This window comes from Lycorma delicatula, chromosome 4, assembly GCF_047948215.1.
Source record: "Lycorma delicatula isolate Av1 chromosome 4, ASM4794821v1, whole genome shotgun sequence".
NCBI lineage: Eukaryota > Metazoa > Arthropoda > Insecta > Hemiptera > Fulgoridae > Lycorma > Lycorma delicatula.
This window is the reverse complement of record NC_134458.1, coordinates 70,038,314-70,060,010: the sequence shown is the minus strand read 5'-3', so window position 1 is coordinate 70,060,010 and position 21,697 is coordinate 70,038,314. Positions and strand designations below refer to the sequence as shown.

General features: G+C 29.6%; 1 protein-coding gene across 1 annotated transcript in view; it reads left to right on the top strand.

Moving 5' to 3' along the window:
• The first annotated feature begins 378 nt into the window (after nucleotides 1–378).
• The window catches only part of Oda (Ornithine decarboxylase antizyme), a 28,575-nt gene continuing 7,256 nt past the window's right edge, over nucleotides 379–21,697 (top strand). The window contains exons 1-4 of the mRNA XM_075361717.1: nucleotides 379–392; nucleotides 4,658–4,710; nucleotides 16,194–16,324; nucleotides 20,611–20,774. Of these exons, the coding sequence (XP_075217832.1) occupies nucleotides 379–392; nucleotides 4,658–4,710; nucleotides 16,194–16,324; nucleotides 20,611–20,774 (362 nt within the window). The remainder of the gene's footprint in view (nucleotides 393–4,657; nucleotides 4,711–16,193; nucleotides 16,325–20,610; nucleotides 20,775–21,697) is intronic.

Genomic DNA, 21,697 nt, shown 5'->3' with positions numbered 1-21,697 from the left:
CGATTAGACAGTATGTTTACGGTACGATTGTTGTTTATTCCAATCGATGAACAAATTTACGTCTTATATTTATACTAATAAATATGACAGGATTAAATAAGTACCTATACTTATTTAATCCTGAATTTATATATCATTAAATTAATAATTTATTTCTTCATTAGATACTGAAATAGATATGTTCTGTCACTAATCGGCTGTTACTGATTAGTATTTAGTCCAAAATGTATTTACTTATAGTTTTGTAATCTTATAAAATATCCAAGCCAAACACGCACAAGATTGCTGTTTACTGTTTATGCTACGCTCTTCGCCCTTTGTTCTGGGAGTGGCAAACAACCGTACGATAGCCTAGGCTATGAGTCGCACGCAAGAAAAATGGCTTTATTCAGGTTTGTGTTAACAATAACCGAACGATGTGTAATTCTAAATATTCAAATGAAACATTAATCTCTATTTATACATATTCTTGATTCATTCACAGATTAACTCGTTTTTATAAACGATTCCGTTTCAGTTTATATTGCATTTTCAGTTAAAACTTGTCCAGTTAATTGCGTGTATCCAGAGTATAAGGTTATCGTCCGATTATAGCGTTCTTTGAGTTTCAATTTTCGAAAGTAGTTAAGTGAAACCGATTTAAAACTTGAAAGTCCTAAGTGAAATTTTAAAAGTAATTTATTCGCGTTACATTACTAAATTTGTGTCGGCTTTATTCTTATGGTAGTGAATTGATTTTATTATTTTGCAAATTATGTCTAATTTATGGGGAAAAGACATTCACCGCCAAGGGAAAGAAATTATACACAACGTTTTTAATTACATGGCAGGAGAAGCTGCAGTTGGAATGTTTCTTAATGATCTCAAAAAATTTGTAGAACGTGTTGCGTCTGCCTCAGGAGTCTGAAAAAGAACAGTTTAACGAATTAATGGTGAAATAGCGTCAGAAAAAATTAATTTCTCCTCGCATAGGAATTGGGTGCTCATGTTTGCACCCCGCTCTAGGCCATTCATCACGAATATGAAAAAATTGGCAAAAACATCAAATTTAATTTGAAGCAATGACTTTCACATAATCTTACTTATCACCATCAAAGGTTGTTGTCAAATCCATTCTGAGATACCGTCCTAAAATTATTCTTTATCCTTTTTGTGCGTTTAATTTATGAGTGATGTTTTAAAAATTTTCTTATTTTCTACTTTTTAGTCTTCATAAGTTTATACTTCACAACTGCGCTAGCGCAGAGGTTTCAGCGTATGTAGCGAAAGATCGGATCGGTACGTTTTTCGGTGGGTGAGTGCAATCAAAACATAGGCCTAACCGATTTAATTTCCGGATAACCAAGATCCGGTCGATCGAGAGTGTATCAGATACATTAAACAGTTAGCGCTAGACCTGCTGTTACATACGCCGTTTGAATCGTTTAAATTAGACGAGCAGTTGCCGAGATATTACGGTGGCATCCCATCGCACCCTCTCCCCAATTTCCGAACGGCGCCCCGGGGGCACTTGAAAATATTATCATCTGACGAGTACCACTGAGAACGGATGAGGGTGTTGTCTAGGGGAATCGAAAAATTTTTCAGAGCGCCAGGATTGACCGTTTTCGATATATTTGTAATTTTCGTCCGAAAATTCGGATCCGGTTAAAAAGTACTAAATTTTCCCAAAACGTCGGTCGCTACTGTACATAATTTCTAGTAGCAACTGTATACCCTAATATATATCTCGCTTAACATTTCTTTTACTAAGAAAATATGCATGTAAACGAGATTGCATAATCAAAGGGCATTTTTTTCACTTAGCAACTTAGGGGCATCTTAGTGACTTAATAATGTTGCTGAAATATGTTATCACCAAGAACAAACCTTTATTCAAAATTTCGGAGTGAACGGGTAAGCAGAAGTGCTTCAAAATTCGACTTAAGGTTCTGTAGTTAGGCAATCATCGTTTAGATCAGATCTGTGCCAATTCGGCTTGGACAAGCTATACTTATCAAGTTTTAGAAGTATATTAAACGGTTTTTTAATGTAACTATAAGATTAATACATATACTTGTGAAATTGTATTTAATGATAGATTATTATTATTTATGTATTTTTTTTATTACACTTCATTTTTTTCTAATTTTTGTTTGTGTGATCATGTTAAATAATTTTTTTATTCTGTCATTAGGAAAGTTATTATTTTTTAATAATTTGTGTAGATATACATGAAGCAGGCATATTTGTAGCTATTGTGATTGGTTTATTGAACAGTTGTAACTGTACTATCTGCTGTTTCTAAAATTGATAATCCCAATTTATTGTTCTTTTGTATATTTTGGTGTAGTCAAAAAATTGAATTCTATTGAATTATTTATTAAAAGCCTTTACAAAATCTTTGTTTAAAGATATTTTTTATTTCAAGAGCAATTATCTATGGACAAAATAAAAATAGTTTTAATCCTATATATAGTTTTAAATATTTTTTCATATAGTTTTTTTAAAAAGATTTCAAACATTTTTAAAGATTTACGTACCAGGACCACCATGAAAGACGTTTTTCTTGCATACTAAATTTATTATTAAATTCAAAATAATTTTGGTTCACAATTCAATCTATAGGAAAATGTAGCAGTGAATTTACAGTATATTACTTAAAAAAAGTTTGTTACATACAAAAGTTCATTTTGGGGTATTTATTTTTCACAACATCAATAAGAAAATCAAACCTGTTAACAATTAGGTAAACAAATTTAATCTTTCTAATGACATACGGATTTGTCATTAGAAAATTATTAATTGTAAAGTAATATTTTGTTAATTAATGACTAATAATAACAATAACAACTGAAACCATTTATTTATGCCATAGTTATTACACAGTAAACTATATATAAATAGTTTATTTTGTAATATCTAAAATAAAATCTATTAAATGATTTGACTAACTCTAATACTAATTGATATACATAATAATTATTATTATTTGTGTTCTTATTTTTAATCATAAGAAAGTTAGAATGCAAATTGTTTTGTATATTTTAGGAAATTTAATGTTAAAATGTTTTAATCTAGAATTCCATACTTTTCTCAATTTTGTTAATTTAAATTGTTATAATAAAATTCAGTTCATAATACATTTTAAAAACTGAATTCAGCAAAAATTATTAGGCATGGCCATTTTCTGTAAGGCGAGGTCTGTTTATATTTTGAGATTATCCAAGACAAAACTTTCTTGCAAAAAAGAACTTCCTTGAATGTATTGATTCAAATTTTCTAGACATTGCAGAAAACAATATCTCAAATTATAAATTTTATATTACTTCTGAATGCATTCGGGTATTTACCTCACAACTGTAAGAGTTTAACTGCTTATAATAACAATAATTTCACCTATAAGAAACTTACAATTGGAAAAAGTAGTCCTATCAGAAAAAATTAAGATTTTTATGCAAGAAGTGTGGTCCTATTAATATGCTGCTGCTGAACTCTCCTCCTATGATGTATTATAATTTATTTTTTTCTACTTAGATACTCTGAAGAAACTGAAAATATGCTCTAAAAATGTGTTATGTTATTTCATATTTCCTTGATATAACTTTCTCTGCCAGGCCTGATATTACATTTACATAATTATCATTAAATAAGAAATCAATAAATTAGCTGTAAAAATATATATACTTGAAACTTATGTTTCTGTCTAAAATCAAAGCAATTTTTCCAAAAATCTTATACAAAATTCACGGTCTGCCAGTACAGTACTACTTAAACACTCATTTAGGGTTTAACTCTGAAGTTATATGTATTTTTCTGTATATTTACACTACCTCACTGTGTTTCACGGTTTCCTGTAATCTTCTTAACTAAGCTGAGTATTGTTGCATATCAGCATGACAAGCCCCCCCAAAATGTAGGTTATACATTCACCTCTTCTAGCAGTGCCTTCATTGTGCTTACCGTAGAAATTGGTTTTAAAATGAGCTGTCTGAGAAAGCTTTTCAACTATTGCCATTTGTACTTGGGCGCTTTAATTGTATCGCATGTAATAAATAGATATATTTATTTACTTGCGTATTTAATGTTTTTATTAATTTTTTCTGATTATTAGAAAGTTTCATATTTAAATTGGTTTTTTGTAGCCATAATTTGATGAACATAAAAAATATTTGTCACCCAGTTAGCTGATGAAATAATTACGCTTCTTAGTTTTTGAATTTCTGACTAGTTTTATGGAATTGATAAAAACTTCATTGTACAGTCCCTCATCATATGAAAAACATGGTATTTCCAGAAAAAGAAACTGATGGGTAGTGTGGTAATTTTGTTGTAAAACGAGAGATCAAGTATTTGAAACATTTTTATAAGTAAAAATTACACAGTATATAAATATTTATATTACCTAATAAAGTAGGTAATCTGTTTGTATGTTATTATGAATATTATTATTATATTTATGATGATGTATAATCTAATTTTATTTATTTTGCGTGTATAATTTTATCACAGAAATATTAAATTATAAAATAGCAGTTTAAAACAGTTGTTTTTATTTGCATTACACAAACTGAATTTATTTTTTTTTAATGAATGGTCAACGATTTAAAATTGAGTTTAGCATATATTTCAGTAATAAAAGTGGTTTCATTTTTGTTTCAGTGCTGATTTAGAACAGGTTGACATGTCTACACCTCAGTATTGCGTCAGCCTGGGTGTGGGGCCTCAGTGGTAAGTGTACTTTTATTTATTTTAATGTCAGTGCATTTAAATCTTTAACGTAAATGATGTAATTAAGGATACAGCACTAACAGCTGAAGTAACTTTCAATAAATTGTTCCTATAAATCACCTGAGTTAAGCGATGTTGATTCGGGTTGCACACTTGTTGACATATGTTAGTCACCGATGACTGTATTATTTGATACTACTTAGAAAAATTTTAACACTGTTGTAAATGTTTTTCACTTTTAGTGTTGTTAGTTATTGTTAGAATTATAATAGACTGTAACAAGATTATGTTTAATTTATACATATGAATAATGCGTATGTTGACATATCTGTTAGAAGTATTGAAGTTTGCTCTTCACCTTTGAGGTTTTATGATTAATATTATTATGCTTTCTAGGACATAAGATAGAGGCAATTTAGAAAAACAATTTGGTGAGTTTTTTCATTATTTGTATTGTGGTTTTTTTTTAGAATTTTAGTTTTTTTGTGGTTAGGCTGTTTTCTGTAATTACTTGTGGAATAAACTAATTATAAAAACAAGTTCAAGATCCTGCGACAAATTACTGAGAACTGAAGCCATTTAAAAAATTGGAAGTGCCTAGTAAAAGGGCTCTGCCATAAAAGAGAAAATAATAAGCTTTTAATAATAGCTTCTTTATGTAAGGTCACTCCCTACATACTATCTTCATTAAATTCTTCCTTATCATGCAAAGAAGTTCAATTAAAAGTTTCAGTTAATTAAAATAATAAAGTTGTAAGTGTTGTTCTTCCCTTGAATTAGACCGCTTTGCTCTGCGGGGGTCCTGAGGTTTCTTGGACTATTGCTGGTAGGAAAAATAAATGCACAGATTATAGGGTATCAGATCATCTGGTTTTTCTGCGCTGAAATTGATCAGATTTTAATTTTATTTACAAAAGATCAGTGTTTATCCAACCTTTACAGATGTGAAACTGTACACCATAATCAAAATTTTTCCTGAAGTTTGGCCTTTGGTGGTCAGAAAAACAGAAAAATTTCTATTTTCAAGATAAACTTTTCTTTTAATCTTTACCTGTTTTGATTAAAGTTTTATTTTTTACTTACCTGTCAGAATCACTCATAAAGAAATAGAAACTCTAGCTGACTTAAGGTTTTCAAGCTATATCTATGAGAACTGCTTATTTCATGAATTAAGTTTCATTATATCAGTCTGATTAGTTGTGCATCAGATTGCATGCCACTTAGATTATGCTGTGGTGATTAAAATTGATATTGATCACAGTATTAATTGTATTCTTCAGAAATCTGTTACCGATTAAAGTTCAAATTTATATAATCAGAATTTATCTGATGTTATGCGTTACATCACAGTTCTCTTATGATTTTTATATTACTATTTTTGTGTAGTTTAGTATCTATTCACTACATCGCACTATACATTTTCACTATTATTCATTTTTTGGTACTTAAACTTGTGTGCTGTTTTGTATGTTTGAAAATTTTGTTTATGGACTTTAGTTTTGTGACACCGGTAGAGTTTGTAATATTTTTTTCGTCAGTATTTTTACTGTGCTAGATATCTGAATTATGTTTTAAATGGTAATGAATAAATTGAATTCGTTGTTGGTAGGTTATTTTTTAATTTTTGTTTAATTCTTGGCTGTCTTTCACCACAACTCATTAAGTATAGTTTCTTGCCTAATACAGTATTCATGTTACTTCTGATATTATAATAGGGAGATAAAATTCAATTATTCAGCTGATTAATTTTAACTAAATTGACTGCAGTTGTGGTAATTTGTTTTAAGTAGTGGATATTATCATATTCACATTTTAATAGAATAATAGAGCAACATAACATTGCTCTCTTCCTGTCTCTTCAGAATAGAACTTTGTAATCATTTCATAAACAGTTATTGAAAATTATACTGTCAAATCTCTATAAAGAGACCAAATTTTTTTGTCAATATGAGATAACTCTAGTAAAAAAAACACTGTTTTATTTCTGATCTGTTTCATCAACTGCAGTCTGATAACTTGAACAGAATTTAAAGAAAGAATGAAATCATTTATTCCCTATACAAAATATATGGGTTCTGGCTACGAAATTATTTATGTTCGTAGTTATTGTGTATTGTTTGTTTAAAAAAAAAAAAACAGTACATAGACATTATTACTTTAAAATAGTCAATAAATAGTTAATTTTTATTATTAATTGATTGATTTATCTTAACTTTATTTTTAATGTTCAAAATTGAATAGATCATTTTCATTTGCATTAGCTCAGTAAAAGTATGTGGAAACCAGTCAAATAACTTCCATAAATAGTTTACTTGTTAGTGATATGTCTGATTAAATTTCAGTGTCGTCACTAGATTATGAAGATGTTAATTAGATAATCAAATTTTGGTTTTTGTATAATTATCAATCTCTCCTGATGTGGTTAAAGGCTTGTAAATTTTAAGTGATTTACAAGTAGACATCTGCAGCATTGCTTTACCAAAAAATGACAATAGCATGCAGTGGAGTTGTACCTAACGTTTAACTTGACTGATTTAGTGTGATGAATTAGTTCATTAAATGTGGCTTCAACTATTGTCATTGTATCTACTTTATGTCCTTCAATTTCCATATTGCTACTCCTTCCTGGTGTTACAGAACCATTCAGTCATCAATCTTGGTGTTATGGTATAGTAGCCACCATGTGACTGCGAGCTTGGATGATTAATTCACATGTCACTGCTGTACTATTGTTCCCTGAAACATTGGCATACCGTGATTAGTCATTTCTTAGTAGCATAAACATGATGCATGATATGTTGGATAGTAGTCGTCGCTACTCCAAGCTCGCTGTTACTTGGTGGCGATTACATATTTTTTCTAAAGGAAATGAGATTCATTACAGATTGAATTTTTCTCTTATTGAGTCCATTTCTTCTCCATGTCTGCAACATATTCTTCTTGCCGATGGCCCATATGATGTTTACTTAACTTTGTACCTTCAGCTGAAAGACATTTACATTCCTTCGTAAAAAATATTGTTTTAATGATTTTCAGTCTACTAATATCAAGGTATGTTGTACACTGTAGTAAAATCATGAAAGAAAAAGCAAATCTTTAAAGAGATATTGTAAGTAAAGTTGATTCAGTTAAATTGAATTTTCACACATATTAATACAAATAAAAAATTACACATGAATAAAAAACACTGCATTTTTCATCTTTCCAATTATTCAGTTTCAATGTTCCTTAACTTCTTTGCTATAACTTTGTGTTAAAATATATGAAATTAAAAATAATTTTATATGTTTTTAATTTTTTTTATACCACTAGTTTAAATATGGCAGTAATGATTTAAATATGTTCTTTCAATTTTCAGTTAGAAGTTTTTCTTTTAGAATTTTTGTTTGTTTTGTAGTAAGCTGTATGTTTTCACACCACCTTTATCTAGCTTACATAGTTTCAATTTACAACAGAATAGAAAGGATTGTGAAGAGAAGAATTTCTATAACATTTTGTTTTAATTAATGTTTCATCCCGTGAACAGATTTTTTCTTTTTGGAATGTAATTTGTGAATGTAACTCTTCATTAGTTCTGACTATCCTTGTCACTTTTTGTTACTCTGATATTTTCCTTAAGTTTTTAATTTTTTTTAACTTTGTTAACAATAGTTGTTTTTAACATCTTTTACAGGATTATGATTTGTTTCTTAGGCAATTTTACACTTATAATTTTCTCTTTTAAATTTCAGCATTTACCTGAAAAACATTCCTGCTTTGTCAGCTTCGAGTGCACCACCTTTTTTGTAATTATTACTAGGCCTTTCAGTATTCACTTGGTTGGTGGCATTCAAATCTGAAATGTTTAGTTTATTTTCTTATTTTCGAAAAAGTCATGAACAGGAATACCATTGAGTTTCTTTATTTTTTAAGCTGACTGTCATAGTCTTTGAAATTTTAGAAGACTACCTTTTTAGCTATTAACTCTGTATTTACATTCATCATTGGTATGTATATTGGATACTTTGAATTCTGTTCATGTTGTAGTTTCATTTCACATTAACCTTATATTGCTGATCCGTAATTGCCAGTAAGTAGCATATATTGTTTATTGTCTTTCCTTTTCAAGCTTTGCTGCAGCTTGCTACCATTTTTGTCATAAGATTTTGCTTTATCATTATATCTTCCATTCATCTTTCCAATTTTATCAGTCATGACAATCATTCATTAGTATTACATAACTATTGGTAAACAGATAAGATAAAACTAGAGTAGAATAATATATATCTGCAATATCTGATTGTCAGTTAATCAAGACATATTTTTACTTAAACAAAATGGATTCCTTTTTTTTAATTTCACTTATGTTAATGAAGTAATAAGTAAAAGCACTCAAAAGATTTTGACTTGATCAGCATAAGTTATATTATTTGGTTAAATTTTTTACATATTATATTCATTCTTCCAAGTATACTCATCTATTTCTTGATCAGTGATACATAATTGTATTGTTACTTGATGGTGGTCGTAAGTCACCATTTTGGTAAACTTAACATTTTCCTCAGAATATGTTACTGGTATTAATTTTAACACTTTTGGTTTATTTATTATAACGTACAGGCTTTTTATATCCTCTGTATATAAAAAGCTGGGTATGGTAGTCCATACAGCCGTGAGGTGTAGGACTCTTGCTGAGAGCAGTCACTGAATGTGATAAAGTAAATGTCACACAGGACTCTGTGATGGAGCCGAGTGGGAGAAGGTCTGTCCTCGACTCCCTGGTGGACCAGACCAGAGTCCGTAGTAGTTGAAATAAATTTGAGGTAAAAGTATGATCACTTGCGATCAACTTAGGGAACTAGATTCAAATTACAGTTGTTGCGAACAACACATTTTGTGGTATGAATTAGTCGCTAATTAAACTTAAACAAATTCCGAAGTATGAGATATTTAATGTCACTCATAGTCAGAAAGTGTGAACTAGGCACAGGGTTCATGCTTCCATGAACTCGGTTAGCCAGTTTAGAGGACCATAATGTAGGACAGAAGAGAGAAGATGTCCGAAAAATAACAAATTTGATTAAATTGTTACACAAAGATAAATAATTAAGCATTGAAGGTTTGCTCAAGAATTAGTTTTCTTATGGTTTGTGTTTTAACCTTCCTGCAAATTATTTCCTGTTCATGTATGTTTTTATTTGCATGTATGTCTATTGATGGAAGCAATTTATTTAATATAACAAAAATTGAATTTGAATTCTTTTCCTTAAAAAATAAAATTCACAAATTGAATGTTATTTATCATGTGTGTAAATTTATTTTTTTTTTGTATTAGGATTCTGTCTTTATCTTCTTTTGAATTTTTTTTTTTTGAGTTTTGTCTTGAAATATTGGTTGTTTAATTGGTTGGTCTGATGTACAAGAACTGGAATTGGAAATGCAGTTACTGGAGTGGGAGAATCATTAGCAGCTTTGTTATAGTGGGAGAATAAAAGTTTTGATTCAGATTTGATATTGTTCAGTCAGGTACACACATATTGTTCATATTCACCCTGTTACTTATTCCTTCTTTGTAAAAATGAAGCACTGGGTTATTGAGATATTATTCACTACTGGTTGTGAGAATTATAATGGTATGTCAGCAGCATTTTATGTTAGTATACTTTTTCTTCTATTTTAGGATTTAAGTAGTTATTTGTTAACAGAGGTCGATATATATTAATTTGATGAGCTATGGTTGGGTGGACTTGATTGTCAAATCAGTTTGTAATTTTTTATTATGTAATAGTTCTTTGTAGGATGATAGTTAAAACTTTAAAAAAAAGTACAGAATAGTTATGAGTGCCACTCAATTTTATTTTGATGTAGAAGTTACAAAATGTTTATTTATTTAATGATTATTAATTAGTGGTTAATTACTTATTAGTTTGTCATAATCGCAGCTAAATCTATACAATATACAGGATGCCAAAAAGTGTCTTTGTTTTCTGGTTATCTGCCTTTTTATTTTTAATAGCAATTTATATCATGCACAGATTGAAATATTGTACTAGAATCCTTACTCTTTCTTATGTATCAGTCTGTTTAACTCTGATAAAAATCTCTAGTACCGGGTATTCTTTTTCTCATCGTTTCATTCCCTCATCACCTACTACCTACATATTTAATAATTTTTACCAATTGGAGCACTTGCCACATAGTTTTAGCTGTCCTCTTAATTCCTCATTCCTTTACTTTCATTTTACCACTAATGCCTTTTGTTTTCTTTTTACATCAAACTCTTTGCTTCTGCCTGTTACTCCATGTATTAAGTATTGTCTGCACTTCTTTAACGTTAGTTTTAACTTAAATTATATTTTTTATCAGTATTTGTTTTCTATTTAACAAAAGATTTAATAAAATATCTTGGATCAGGTTATATATATCCATCCATCCATTACAGATCCGTAGCTGTTAATTAATACATTTCTGCTTTTAATGATAATAATTTATGACTTTAATGATAATAATTTAATGTTTTCTCATGGTTATTATTTTTAAGGCAGTTAGTTTAAAAAGTTTTTGTTCATTTCTAATTCATAATGGGCTTAGTATGAAAGTATTAAGAATCTCAATTATTTATTTTCTATTTATTTGAAATGAATAATATTGCATTATTAACTGTCTTCTGAGACCTTGCTTCACAAACACTGAAAGTGCCATATTTTGTTTGTAAGCATGTGATTTTTAAAAATCTAGACAGTGAAAAAACTACATTATTTTTTTTATCAATATATTGATGAGGTCATTATACTTCATATAAATTTAAAAAATGTTCTTGTACTGTAGTAAATTTGTACTCTCAATGTAGTGTAATTAAAATCTGTGAACACGTACATACTAATATTTGTAAACTAGCTGTTGTGTACTGATAAATTTCACTTAAAAAATAATCACAAATAGGTAGTATAAAATTATCAAATCTGAATAATAGTTCCTAATTTTTAAAGACCTCAGAATTTTCCCAGGATTTCATTCATTCATTCATAGCAGCTCATTCATACCAGTTGTATTTCAAATATGTTAGAGGTTTGTTATATGTATAAAAGTCTAGCATCCAAAATGCCATACTGATATTTTAAAGTGTTACACTTGTGGCTCAAAAATTGTTTCTGCTTATATTGGATGCAATTAAAAATAAAAAGTTTAAACAAAAATGGCTATAAATTGTTATGTAAACATGTCAAGAGGGTTGCATTTGAAATTAATAGTTAAATACTTGTTGAAAGGCTCTTGGTATTATAAAATTAAAAAAATTTGTTGCTTGCTAAACTTTTATGGTAAAACTATGTTGTATAATTGTTGCAGATATAGAATTTTTGAATATTCTAACATTTTATGTAAGCAATATGATCTTAAAACAACAGCATTTATATAATTCTGTAATTCAATTGGAATGTGAGTAAATTAAACTACAATTGAAAATATATTGTGCAATTTAACTATCAATAATGATTTAAATTACAATAGAAACGGTTTTATCCTGAATTATAAATAAATGTGGCTTTTATCTTTTCTTAAATTGGTTGAATTGCCTTTTTAATTAGCCATTCTGATTTAAATTTATGGAATAACTACTTATTTTCATTATTTTGTTTCCTGAATAACAAATGTTTCAAATGATAATTTATTTGTCCCCACTTTTGATATACTCAGTATGTTTTTTTTTTTTCATTTTTGGCTGTAACTGATGTTTTAAGCAAATGGTTCTTGTTAAAAATACTTAATACTAAAATTTAGGTAGAGTGAAGCAGAAATTAAGAAATTATCAATATTGGTGGATTTCAGTAGAATATATTTGAACTATTTTTTTCACAATAGATCCTGAAAGTAATTCCTTAATCTGGATGTAGGTTTTTACCTTTTTAATGACATTGTAACCACATTTTATAATATTTGTTTACTGTTATTTGAAATCTTTATTTTCAGTGTTGTCAGTTTGTGAAGTGTTTAATGATTGCTTTCAAAAATTACTTATTTTAAATGCCCCCAAAGGGAAATCTTTGGAATGATCTTGAAGATCTTGGTGGCTCCCAATGCTAAGTCTTGTGAGATTAGGTGATGACAAAAAATTCTTGCATCCTAGCTAGTGTTTCATTAGCAAAATAACAGGTAACATTATCTTGGTGACACCCACGTTAGATGCCTTCCTATAAGTGTGAAATATATTGTTGGATTAAGTCATGATAAATTTCACCATAAAAATTTTACCAAAGAATAAAGGACTGGTTTACATGGTGGTAGAAGATTGCACACAAAACAAGTTTTGTATGTATGTAATGATTGTTTATGATAAGTATGGATATTTTTGCTGCTAGTTTTCAGGTATTTTGACCATTCATATAGCCCTGCAGGTGAAATCGAGCTTCACCACTAATATTAACATGATCCAGCACTTATTCCCATTTATCATCAATAAACGTTAAAAAACAATAACAGTAATAAAGACTTTTCAAGGTCTGCTTCTTTAAATCCCTGAAGGTATGTATGGGGGAAGATATAATTTTAATTTTTTTTTATGTAGTTCTGAAAGCATTAGCTGTTGACAGTCAATTCTCTCAGAATAATTGAAGTTAAGAGATATCTGGTCAGCTAGTTTTTTTTTTCACATTCACAAGAGTTCTGAAGGTAACAGATATGGTTGACCTTGATCCTTTTGATTTTGCACATTCCTGCTCTCCTGAAATTATTTAGTATTGTTGATTTATTACAAACTGCATATTGGGGAAATTTCAACTGAAACTCATCTTTATCGTGTTTCAATGACATATACAGAACAACACATATTTTTCCTCAGAAAACAACATAGCTTAAAGAATAAAAAGGAATGGATACTGAGATAATCTAGTATTTGACTAGGTTATATAAACTGGTATGTAAGTAGCTGTCTAGCTAACCTTGAATACGTTGTCATTTGAAAAATAATTTCTTTTGAGTTTCTAAATCCTATAAGTGATAAACGTTGATTGTATGCTTTTTCTATTGATTCTTACATAAATTTTGCAATGTTATTTAATAATTCTTTAAGCGATAGTGTCGTAATTGTGACACTATTATGGTCTCATAGGAAACAAAAAATGGCAACACAGCTGTTAGTGTTGCTTTGCCTTTACTTCTGTATGTATTTTTCTTTGTTCAGTTGCCTATCCTCGGCATTGTTTGTTTGTAAAAATAGTAGTTTGCAGGTATTTTGCAGTGTTCCATTTAATCAGTTTATAGCATTATAATTATTCCTTTTGATTTTCATTCAATTTTTTGCGCTGTGTAAATGATCTCTGTTAAGATTTATAATAAAAGAGATGTATACTTTGAATGAAATTCTTCAGTTATTTGAGAGCGATGAGTTAGAAGTATGCGTTTTCAGACAATGATGCAGATAGTGATATTTCTGTTGAAGTGGTCACTTCTAACTTAGCAAATGACAATGATAAAAATGTTTAAGATTCTGCTGTAGTATACAGACAAACATGGAAAACAGTTTTTCCTTCTGAGAAAGTACTGGATGTGTCAAAGAGATTTCAGGAACCCAGACATTTGAATTAACCTTCCACCACTGATAGCAGCCTTATTGTATACATATATATTCTTTAAATTTATTTTTAATAACATCATTTGGTACTTCTTTATTAATGAAACTGATAAATATTCATATAGAAAAACTGAAAACACAGACTAAGGATTTGGAAAGATTTACAAACTCATGACAATGGGTAGACATGAGTTACGCAAATTTATATTGATATGGGAAAAGCTACTAAACAACAACTTTCTGGGACACTTCTTTCTCACAGTTCATGGCTATTCTTTCCTGCAATAGTGTCTGAAAAGAGTTTAGAAATTCTAAGTACTATGCTCCACATAATTGTTAACCAAAAGTAGATCAAACTGACGACTATCCTGTGGTGGTTTGAGGTAAAATTTCTTTAAATGATGCATTCCTTACCTGGTTTATGTAACCCTGTCATTTATGTTAGATAATATGATTGGGATAGAAAATTGGTACACTTTAAACAGATGCACAAGGCTTTGGTAAAAAAAGATTTGTTTGTGGCAGGTATTTATCTATTTAATGTGATACTTTACAGTAATACAGTAGCAAATTTTTCTCCCAAGAACATTTAGATTCCCTTGCCAAAAATGTATTGGTTGAATAGATTATTGAAACGTTTTCTGTATAAATGTTAATGTTTATTTATTGATAGTATTAAGTTACCTCCAACACAAATTTTGACAGGAAAATTTTTCTCACAGGAACCATCAATAAAAGCACAAAACACCTACCAAAGTCAGTTATAAAGGAAACCATTGGCCTAGAGAAAAGCCCCTACTTAAGAAAGACAGACTACTAGTTGGCCTACAAGCAAAAAAATCTCAAGTTTTTATACTAAATAAGTAGGGTATCACCACTGAAAACAAAATTATTTGCAACTGGAATAGCACTGAAGTCGTTAACTTTTAATTAATCAAAATATGACTTGGAAGTGCACAGGAAAGACAAACTGATAAGTTTACCTTGATTTATGCAGCTAACTAAAAACAGTTGAAAAGATTTTTGTTTTGGACCGATCCTACTCAACCCTATCTGTAATTCAAAAACCCGTGAAGCACAGGTTGCTACCATCAAATTCCAACATTTTAAGAACTTTTTGATGGTTTTGTAATCTCAAAAAAAAATTGTGTATATTGTATACTTTTTCATTTTCATTAGTTTTATTCTGACTGTTTTATAACAAGATAGTTTGAAAAACAATTTTTGTAAATGTAGGAATCTCATCAGTAGAATAAATAACAAAACCCAAATTTTTTTTAGGTTTAATTGTACTGAATTATTGTATTGCCAGATAAAAGAATTCTTTCATACTTTCAGTGGACCTCAAGCAATTCCATAAAATCATCTCTAAATGTAATTAAATTTTTTAAACTACTACTGGTAGTGCAGTTTTCTTTTTTCTAAAGTGCTTTTTTTATAAGTTTTATTAACTTATAGTGTGGGCCCCTTACATTGCAATCTAGAATATTAATAAAGCTGATGTCAGACATAATTACAATTTTTCCTCTGATGCCATGCAGTGCTGCTTGCCATAATATTACAACTATATGTACAGTTCTTATTATAATTCGGTATTTCATGTAATTTACCGATATACACCAGTGATGGTGATTGTAGGCATACTTTTTTATCCTCCAGAGTTTTTAGAAGCGTCCACTACAAGTATGACATTCAGAATCTTATATAAAATATCCAGTATGCAGATTGTTGTTTGCATGTAGACCATTTTCCTTTTTTTTGTAGATATGGTATTCTGTTAGTTAATTTAGTAATATTTTTTTTTACTTTTCAGGGTGTTGGAAAACGTTGTAAAATTAGATTATTAAAGAATTGATACTGTCAACAAAAAATTGTTTTATTGCACATAAAGATTTATCCTTCTAGTACAAGTTTTCTTCATCTTTTTTTTCTTTAGGTATTCCTGATGCCCCCCATGCCGCCTCGTTGACTTGTGTGTCGTCACCGTCGTCATCGTTGTCCAATAATAACACAGAGGGCAGCGGTGTGGGGAAATCTAATTCGCTCTCTGTGAGCAAAATTGTGGAGGTAAGAAATAAAAAAATTATGTTTTATAAGTTGTTTTACTTAGATTTATTAGTTGTCTGATGAACAATTAACTTTTTCTAGTAGGATTAGGAGGTCCAGCTTTACTTGATAAGGCCACTAGCTTATTTTCAGCCACTAGGCTTATTGTACACCCACCATCGAGAAACAGTCTGTGCATTTGTCCACCAGCAACCCCTTTCCTCAGTGAGAATCACAGAAGGTGTTTTGGTCATCAAGGTCCCAGCATCCTCAGAATGGAGGAACTAACAGGGTCTCAGGCCTACATTCTCAGAACTGATAATCAGGAAAAAGAAATCAAAGACTGAGACTGTGATAGGGGTGAGAAAGGATGATATACCGATCAGGGTACATCGGAGTAATTTGTTTTGTTTTGCCCAAGACCTTGGAAGTTGATTAGTGAGTAATATGGGCTTGGGGACTTGAAAATATCCACAGATGGAGCAGTCTGAATTGGAAATTTGAGAAGTTTTAGACTATTTTTAAGCTAACTTTCCACTTTAATTGGGATTGTGTAAAATGATGCTGCACAACTTTTTAATCAATAGTTAATTTTATTATTGCGAGTATAAATATTATCTTAGTAGGATTTCATAGGTTTCATTCAGCAAATTATTAACGAACTCGTAAACAAGAAAATGCTCAAAAAGTGTTTACAGAATTTTACTAAAAATTAAAACTGTAGATGATCATTTTGATTACTAAACGATCATCATCAGTAAACACTGGTGTAATTTTTTATAAATATTAATCGACTAATAAATAGTAAAAATGAAGCACTATAAAAATAAGTATTTCTACGAGTGTTTACACTACTTTTAGAATAAAAATTAAAAGATACAAACAACTCTTGTCATTTTCAGGAATACCACTTTATGCTTTCAGTTGAGATGACTAAATCAGTAATTATTTGTATATTTTATTCTTGAAGTAAAAACATTGTTTTTTAATGAAGTATTTAGCAGATTCTGTATAAAAACATTGTTAGAAATATTTCTATTAGTGTGATTTGAAAATATTGTTTATCATTTTAATATTTTTCTTTTTTATTATTTCCTCTTCATTTTTTATTTATTTATTTTCTGACATTTCATTATTTAATACTTTATTCAGCTTTTCATTGTTTGTTAAATTAATATTTAACTCCTCCAACATTGAGTTGATTTGAAGTAGAAATTTAACTGCACATTCTCTTTAAAATGTCTTTATTACTTACTAAACTGATTATGGAGCTGCGCTATGTGTTCATTTACTGTTTCATTCAACCTGCGTTAGGTTGCTGTGTCATTTCAAAGTTTTGTTTAAAATTTAATAACACCCTTAGAATTAGTTCTTATTAAAATTGAGGCAGTAAAATATAATACTTTTTGGGTAAGTTAAATTATTATTAATAAGCAGTAAGAAAAGTATACATTTTAATATACAATTTGTTAAAGAAAAAACCTACAAAACTGTTTAAATGATTGAAGATTGAAAAAAAAATGTTTTTTTTCTTCTGAAAATGTTATATTGTCATTTAAAATTAAATGCCATAAATCTACTTAACAGGATTAAATTACTACTGAAAAAAAATTCAAGTTATAAATCCAGGGAGAAATATGCCAAGAGGTGGCACTAATTAATAGTGCTTCAGTAGTCTTCTTTTTTCAGAACCAATAACAAGTGTTACTAAAGATTATAAAAATCGAAAGATCTAGAACAAAGATTGTCAAAGGAACTGCCAAGAGACTGATCATCAAATTAAAAACTCCCAATTCAAATTTATTGCAATAGAAACTAAAAGAACAAAAATTGCATTTAATATTGGTATTAAAAGAAACGTTTTTTCTAGCCTTTTGTTTGAACATCATGAAATCTGAACTGTTAGAATGCTATGATTTTATTCACAATTTGATGTAAAAATTTGGTTCACTAACAAAATTTTTGTCATGTTAAATGGTAGACTAAACAGAGTGATTGAAGTGTTATTTCTTCCCTCACTCCTAACACCACATTCATAAGGGTTATATTTATATACATTATAAGTATAACAATACATGAAATTTGGCAATTTTAACATCTTTCTTTACTGAGAATAATGATCCCATGAAATCTACTTGTTTTTTTATATCAGTCTACATATATATTTTTTATAGTATTAATCTGCAGAAGTGTATATGCAACTTTTTAATTATTTTTTAATACGGAGAGCATGGAATAAATAACCAGTTTTACTAAAACCAACTAGGCTACATGTTTACATTTACTCACATTGTAGTTTTAGTTCATCTCACTGTAATTTAAGAATGTGACTTGATGAAATTGCTCTCAAAGATATTAATATGTGAAAGAGTCCATATTACATGTTAAATGATTTTTTTTTTACCATCCCTAACACAATGAAAGTTTCCTTAACACAAGGAAAGAGCTGAAACATAAAGCAGTCTAATTCAGGTTTGATTATTTAAATCTTGTTCAAGCTTAAAAAATTTGTGTTAAAAAATACGGTTGTAATCTATACCTCATGTTCATGATGGGGGAAGTTAATTATTTAGGTCAGGTGTATGATATGTTATTAGAAAGTTCCTGGTTTAGTTCTTATCCTGAAGACTGCAGTACTGCCTCCAATTTACTCATTTGAGTTTTCTTACATCAGTGTACTCAACTACACCATGTGACACCACTTAGCAGACTGACTGAACGAGCTTAGTAGGTTAATGACCTTTAATGTTCTGCACAACTTTCTCATAAAGTACGGCCCAGGAACTTTGATACCACATTATATTGCTTGTTATGCTACAACATAGTATTCAGTTTGCTATACCGAAATGCTCCTCTAGTTTCACCTTAATATATTAATAGTAATTTATTGAAAAGCATCCTAGCAGCAGAATTTAGATAGATTTTTTCACAAACACTTTTGCATTAAATTTAATCAAATTTGCTTTTGTTTAGTCATTTCTGTTTAATAGGAATCAGCCTTTTTCACCACATTTTATTTTGTATTCAATTCAGCTGTTTTATTATGGAAATTTTTTTAATCATATTTTTAATTAAGCATTGTATTTAGTTTATTAATTATGTGTTTTTAAAATAATGTTATCTAAATTATTACAGTTTGTAAATATTTTATGTACGAGGTTCGGCTGATACATTTTGTACATATATGCGTAGCATGGGAATGCAAAGAGATATTAGAATGAAATAAAAAATGAATAAATGTACAATACCTTAGCTACTAAATGCAATATTTATTTTTCAATATAATCCCCGTTTACACTGATAAACTTTTCTAAACGTGTGACAAGGTTTGCATTCCATCACTGAAAAAATCTGGCAGTTATTCTTGGATCCAAGCGACCACAGCTTTCTTCACCTCATTATTGGTGGTGTAATGATTGCCTTTGAGATCTCTCTTGAGATGAGGAAAGAAGTGGAACTTGCACGGAGCCAAATCCAACAAGTATGGCGGATGCGGAATAGGCTCAAACTTCAGCTTGTGGAGAGCCATCAGAGAGTTTGCGCAATACCCATCGTGCACAGATTCTACTACATTGAGATTATACTGATTCAATACATTGGATGTATTGTCACTCAATTGCTCAATAATATGGCCTACTCGTTCTTTAGATATGCCTAATTGAATAGCGATGCATTGCTGGGTGATTCGCCAGTCACTTTGAAGCAAATTGTCCACCTCCTTTCAATGTTTCTCATCAGTCACGGAAACTGGTCGTCTGCTGCAAGGTGCATCCTCAATTGTCACTTTACCAGCTTCACATTTGTGAAATTTCAACACTCACCTATTCACAGTATTCCTGTCAAGATTTACACTACCGTAAACCACTTTTAAACTATGAAAAATATTTGTAGGACTCACATTTTCTGCTGTTTTAACCATGTTGACATATTGACCATACTCGACTCCATTTAACTGCTACTGAAAACAAACTGGTAAACAGATTTCAACGCATTATCGCAGGCTTGTAGAGGGTGATTTTAGCTATAATATGCTGCCACGGCCAACTTGATAGTACCTTTTGTCTCTGTGTAGTACGCTAGTGTACAAAATTTATCAGCCAAGCCTTGTAATATATAATAGACACCTGATTATTATCAAAATATATGAATTGAACTTGATTGTGATCTTTGCTGGAGCGCAGTAAAAGACATACAACATTGTGTATTAGTTCACTTTAAAAGTCGACAATGATTTATTATTTATAAGTTTAACTAGTAAGTATTTATAAATTTCATTCTTAGCACCTCAACGTAACAAATTTTTTAAGGAAACTGAACTGCTTGGATGTGCTGATCGCGGTGAAACTGTAAAACTGACATTTATCCTTAGACTAACGGAGCGAACTGAAGCTCGTTGGGAAACATTGTTGCATGGCCATTTTCTTTATATTCAGGTGCCTACATCTCTGTTGCCGGAAGGCTCCAAAGAGGGGTAAGTGTAAATTTAATTACTGCATTGTTTTTTTTACTCTTGTTTAAAGTGCTTATATAGGCAGTTGTTTTTTCTAACAGAGATAAAATTTCATTATATCTACACACCAAAGTGTGCTTCTAGAATAAGATTTATTGTTGTAGTATATGTTTTTTTTTTTATAAAAGTTTGGTATAACAGAAGTACATTGCCAGGAGTATCTCACCAACTTGAATACCACACAAGTACATGTTAAACTGCTTGCTGTATTCCCACTACTTTTTTTTCAAATTCAGTCTACTTTTGACAGGCACATTAAATGTGTATTTTTCTTAATGTTTTTTTTCCCAAATGTATTTATTTAATCTATCAATACGATGGATTTTTGTTTGAAAAAACAATCTGCATTTGTTAATTTGAAATATGTGGCTTAAAATTGTTTTTTCTTTCTGTAATTTATAATAAAACAAAGAATAAAGTATAAAAATTAAACATTTGTTTTTTTTTAATGTGTGTATTAAAAATACCACTAATTTATTATATAAAATTAATTTGAATTCTTATATCTAGTTTTTACATTCAGGAAAAAATGATACTACTAATATGCTGTTATTTTAAATAATGCATGCAGTCTAAGCAAGTCGACAGAGTCAACCATTCCCTCCAAATTTTTTACACACGTTTCAAATCTTTAAAGATACACTAGTAAGTTAATAAGCCCACTTTTACAAAAACTCCTACAAATTGAATTTTATTTGAATTACTTATGTTTGAATTCTGCAGACCTGCAACACAGTGAATAGCGCTTTCTGTAATTCTGTAGTTAGTTTCTGTTGCACATATTTGGTTGAAAGAGTATTAATTAGTACATTACAATAGCAGTTTTTCCATTACCAGTTATGTTTTAAATGGGATTATTTCATATTACAAAAGAGTTTAAGTGA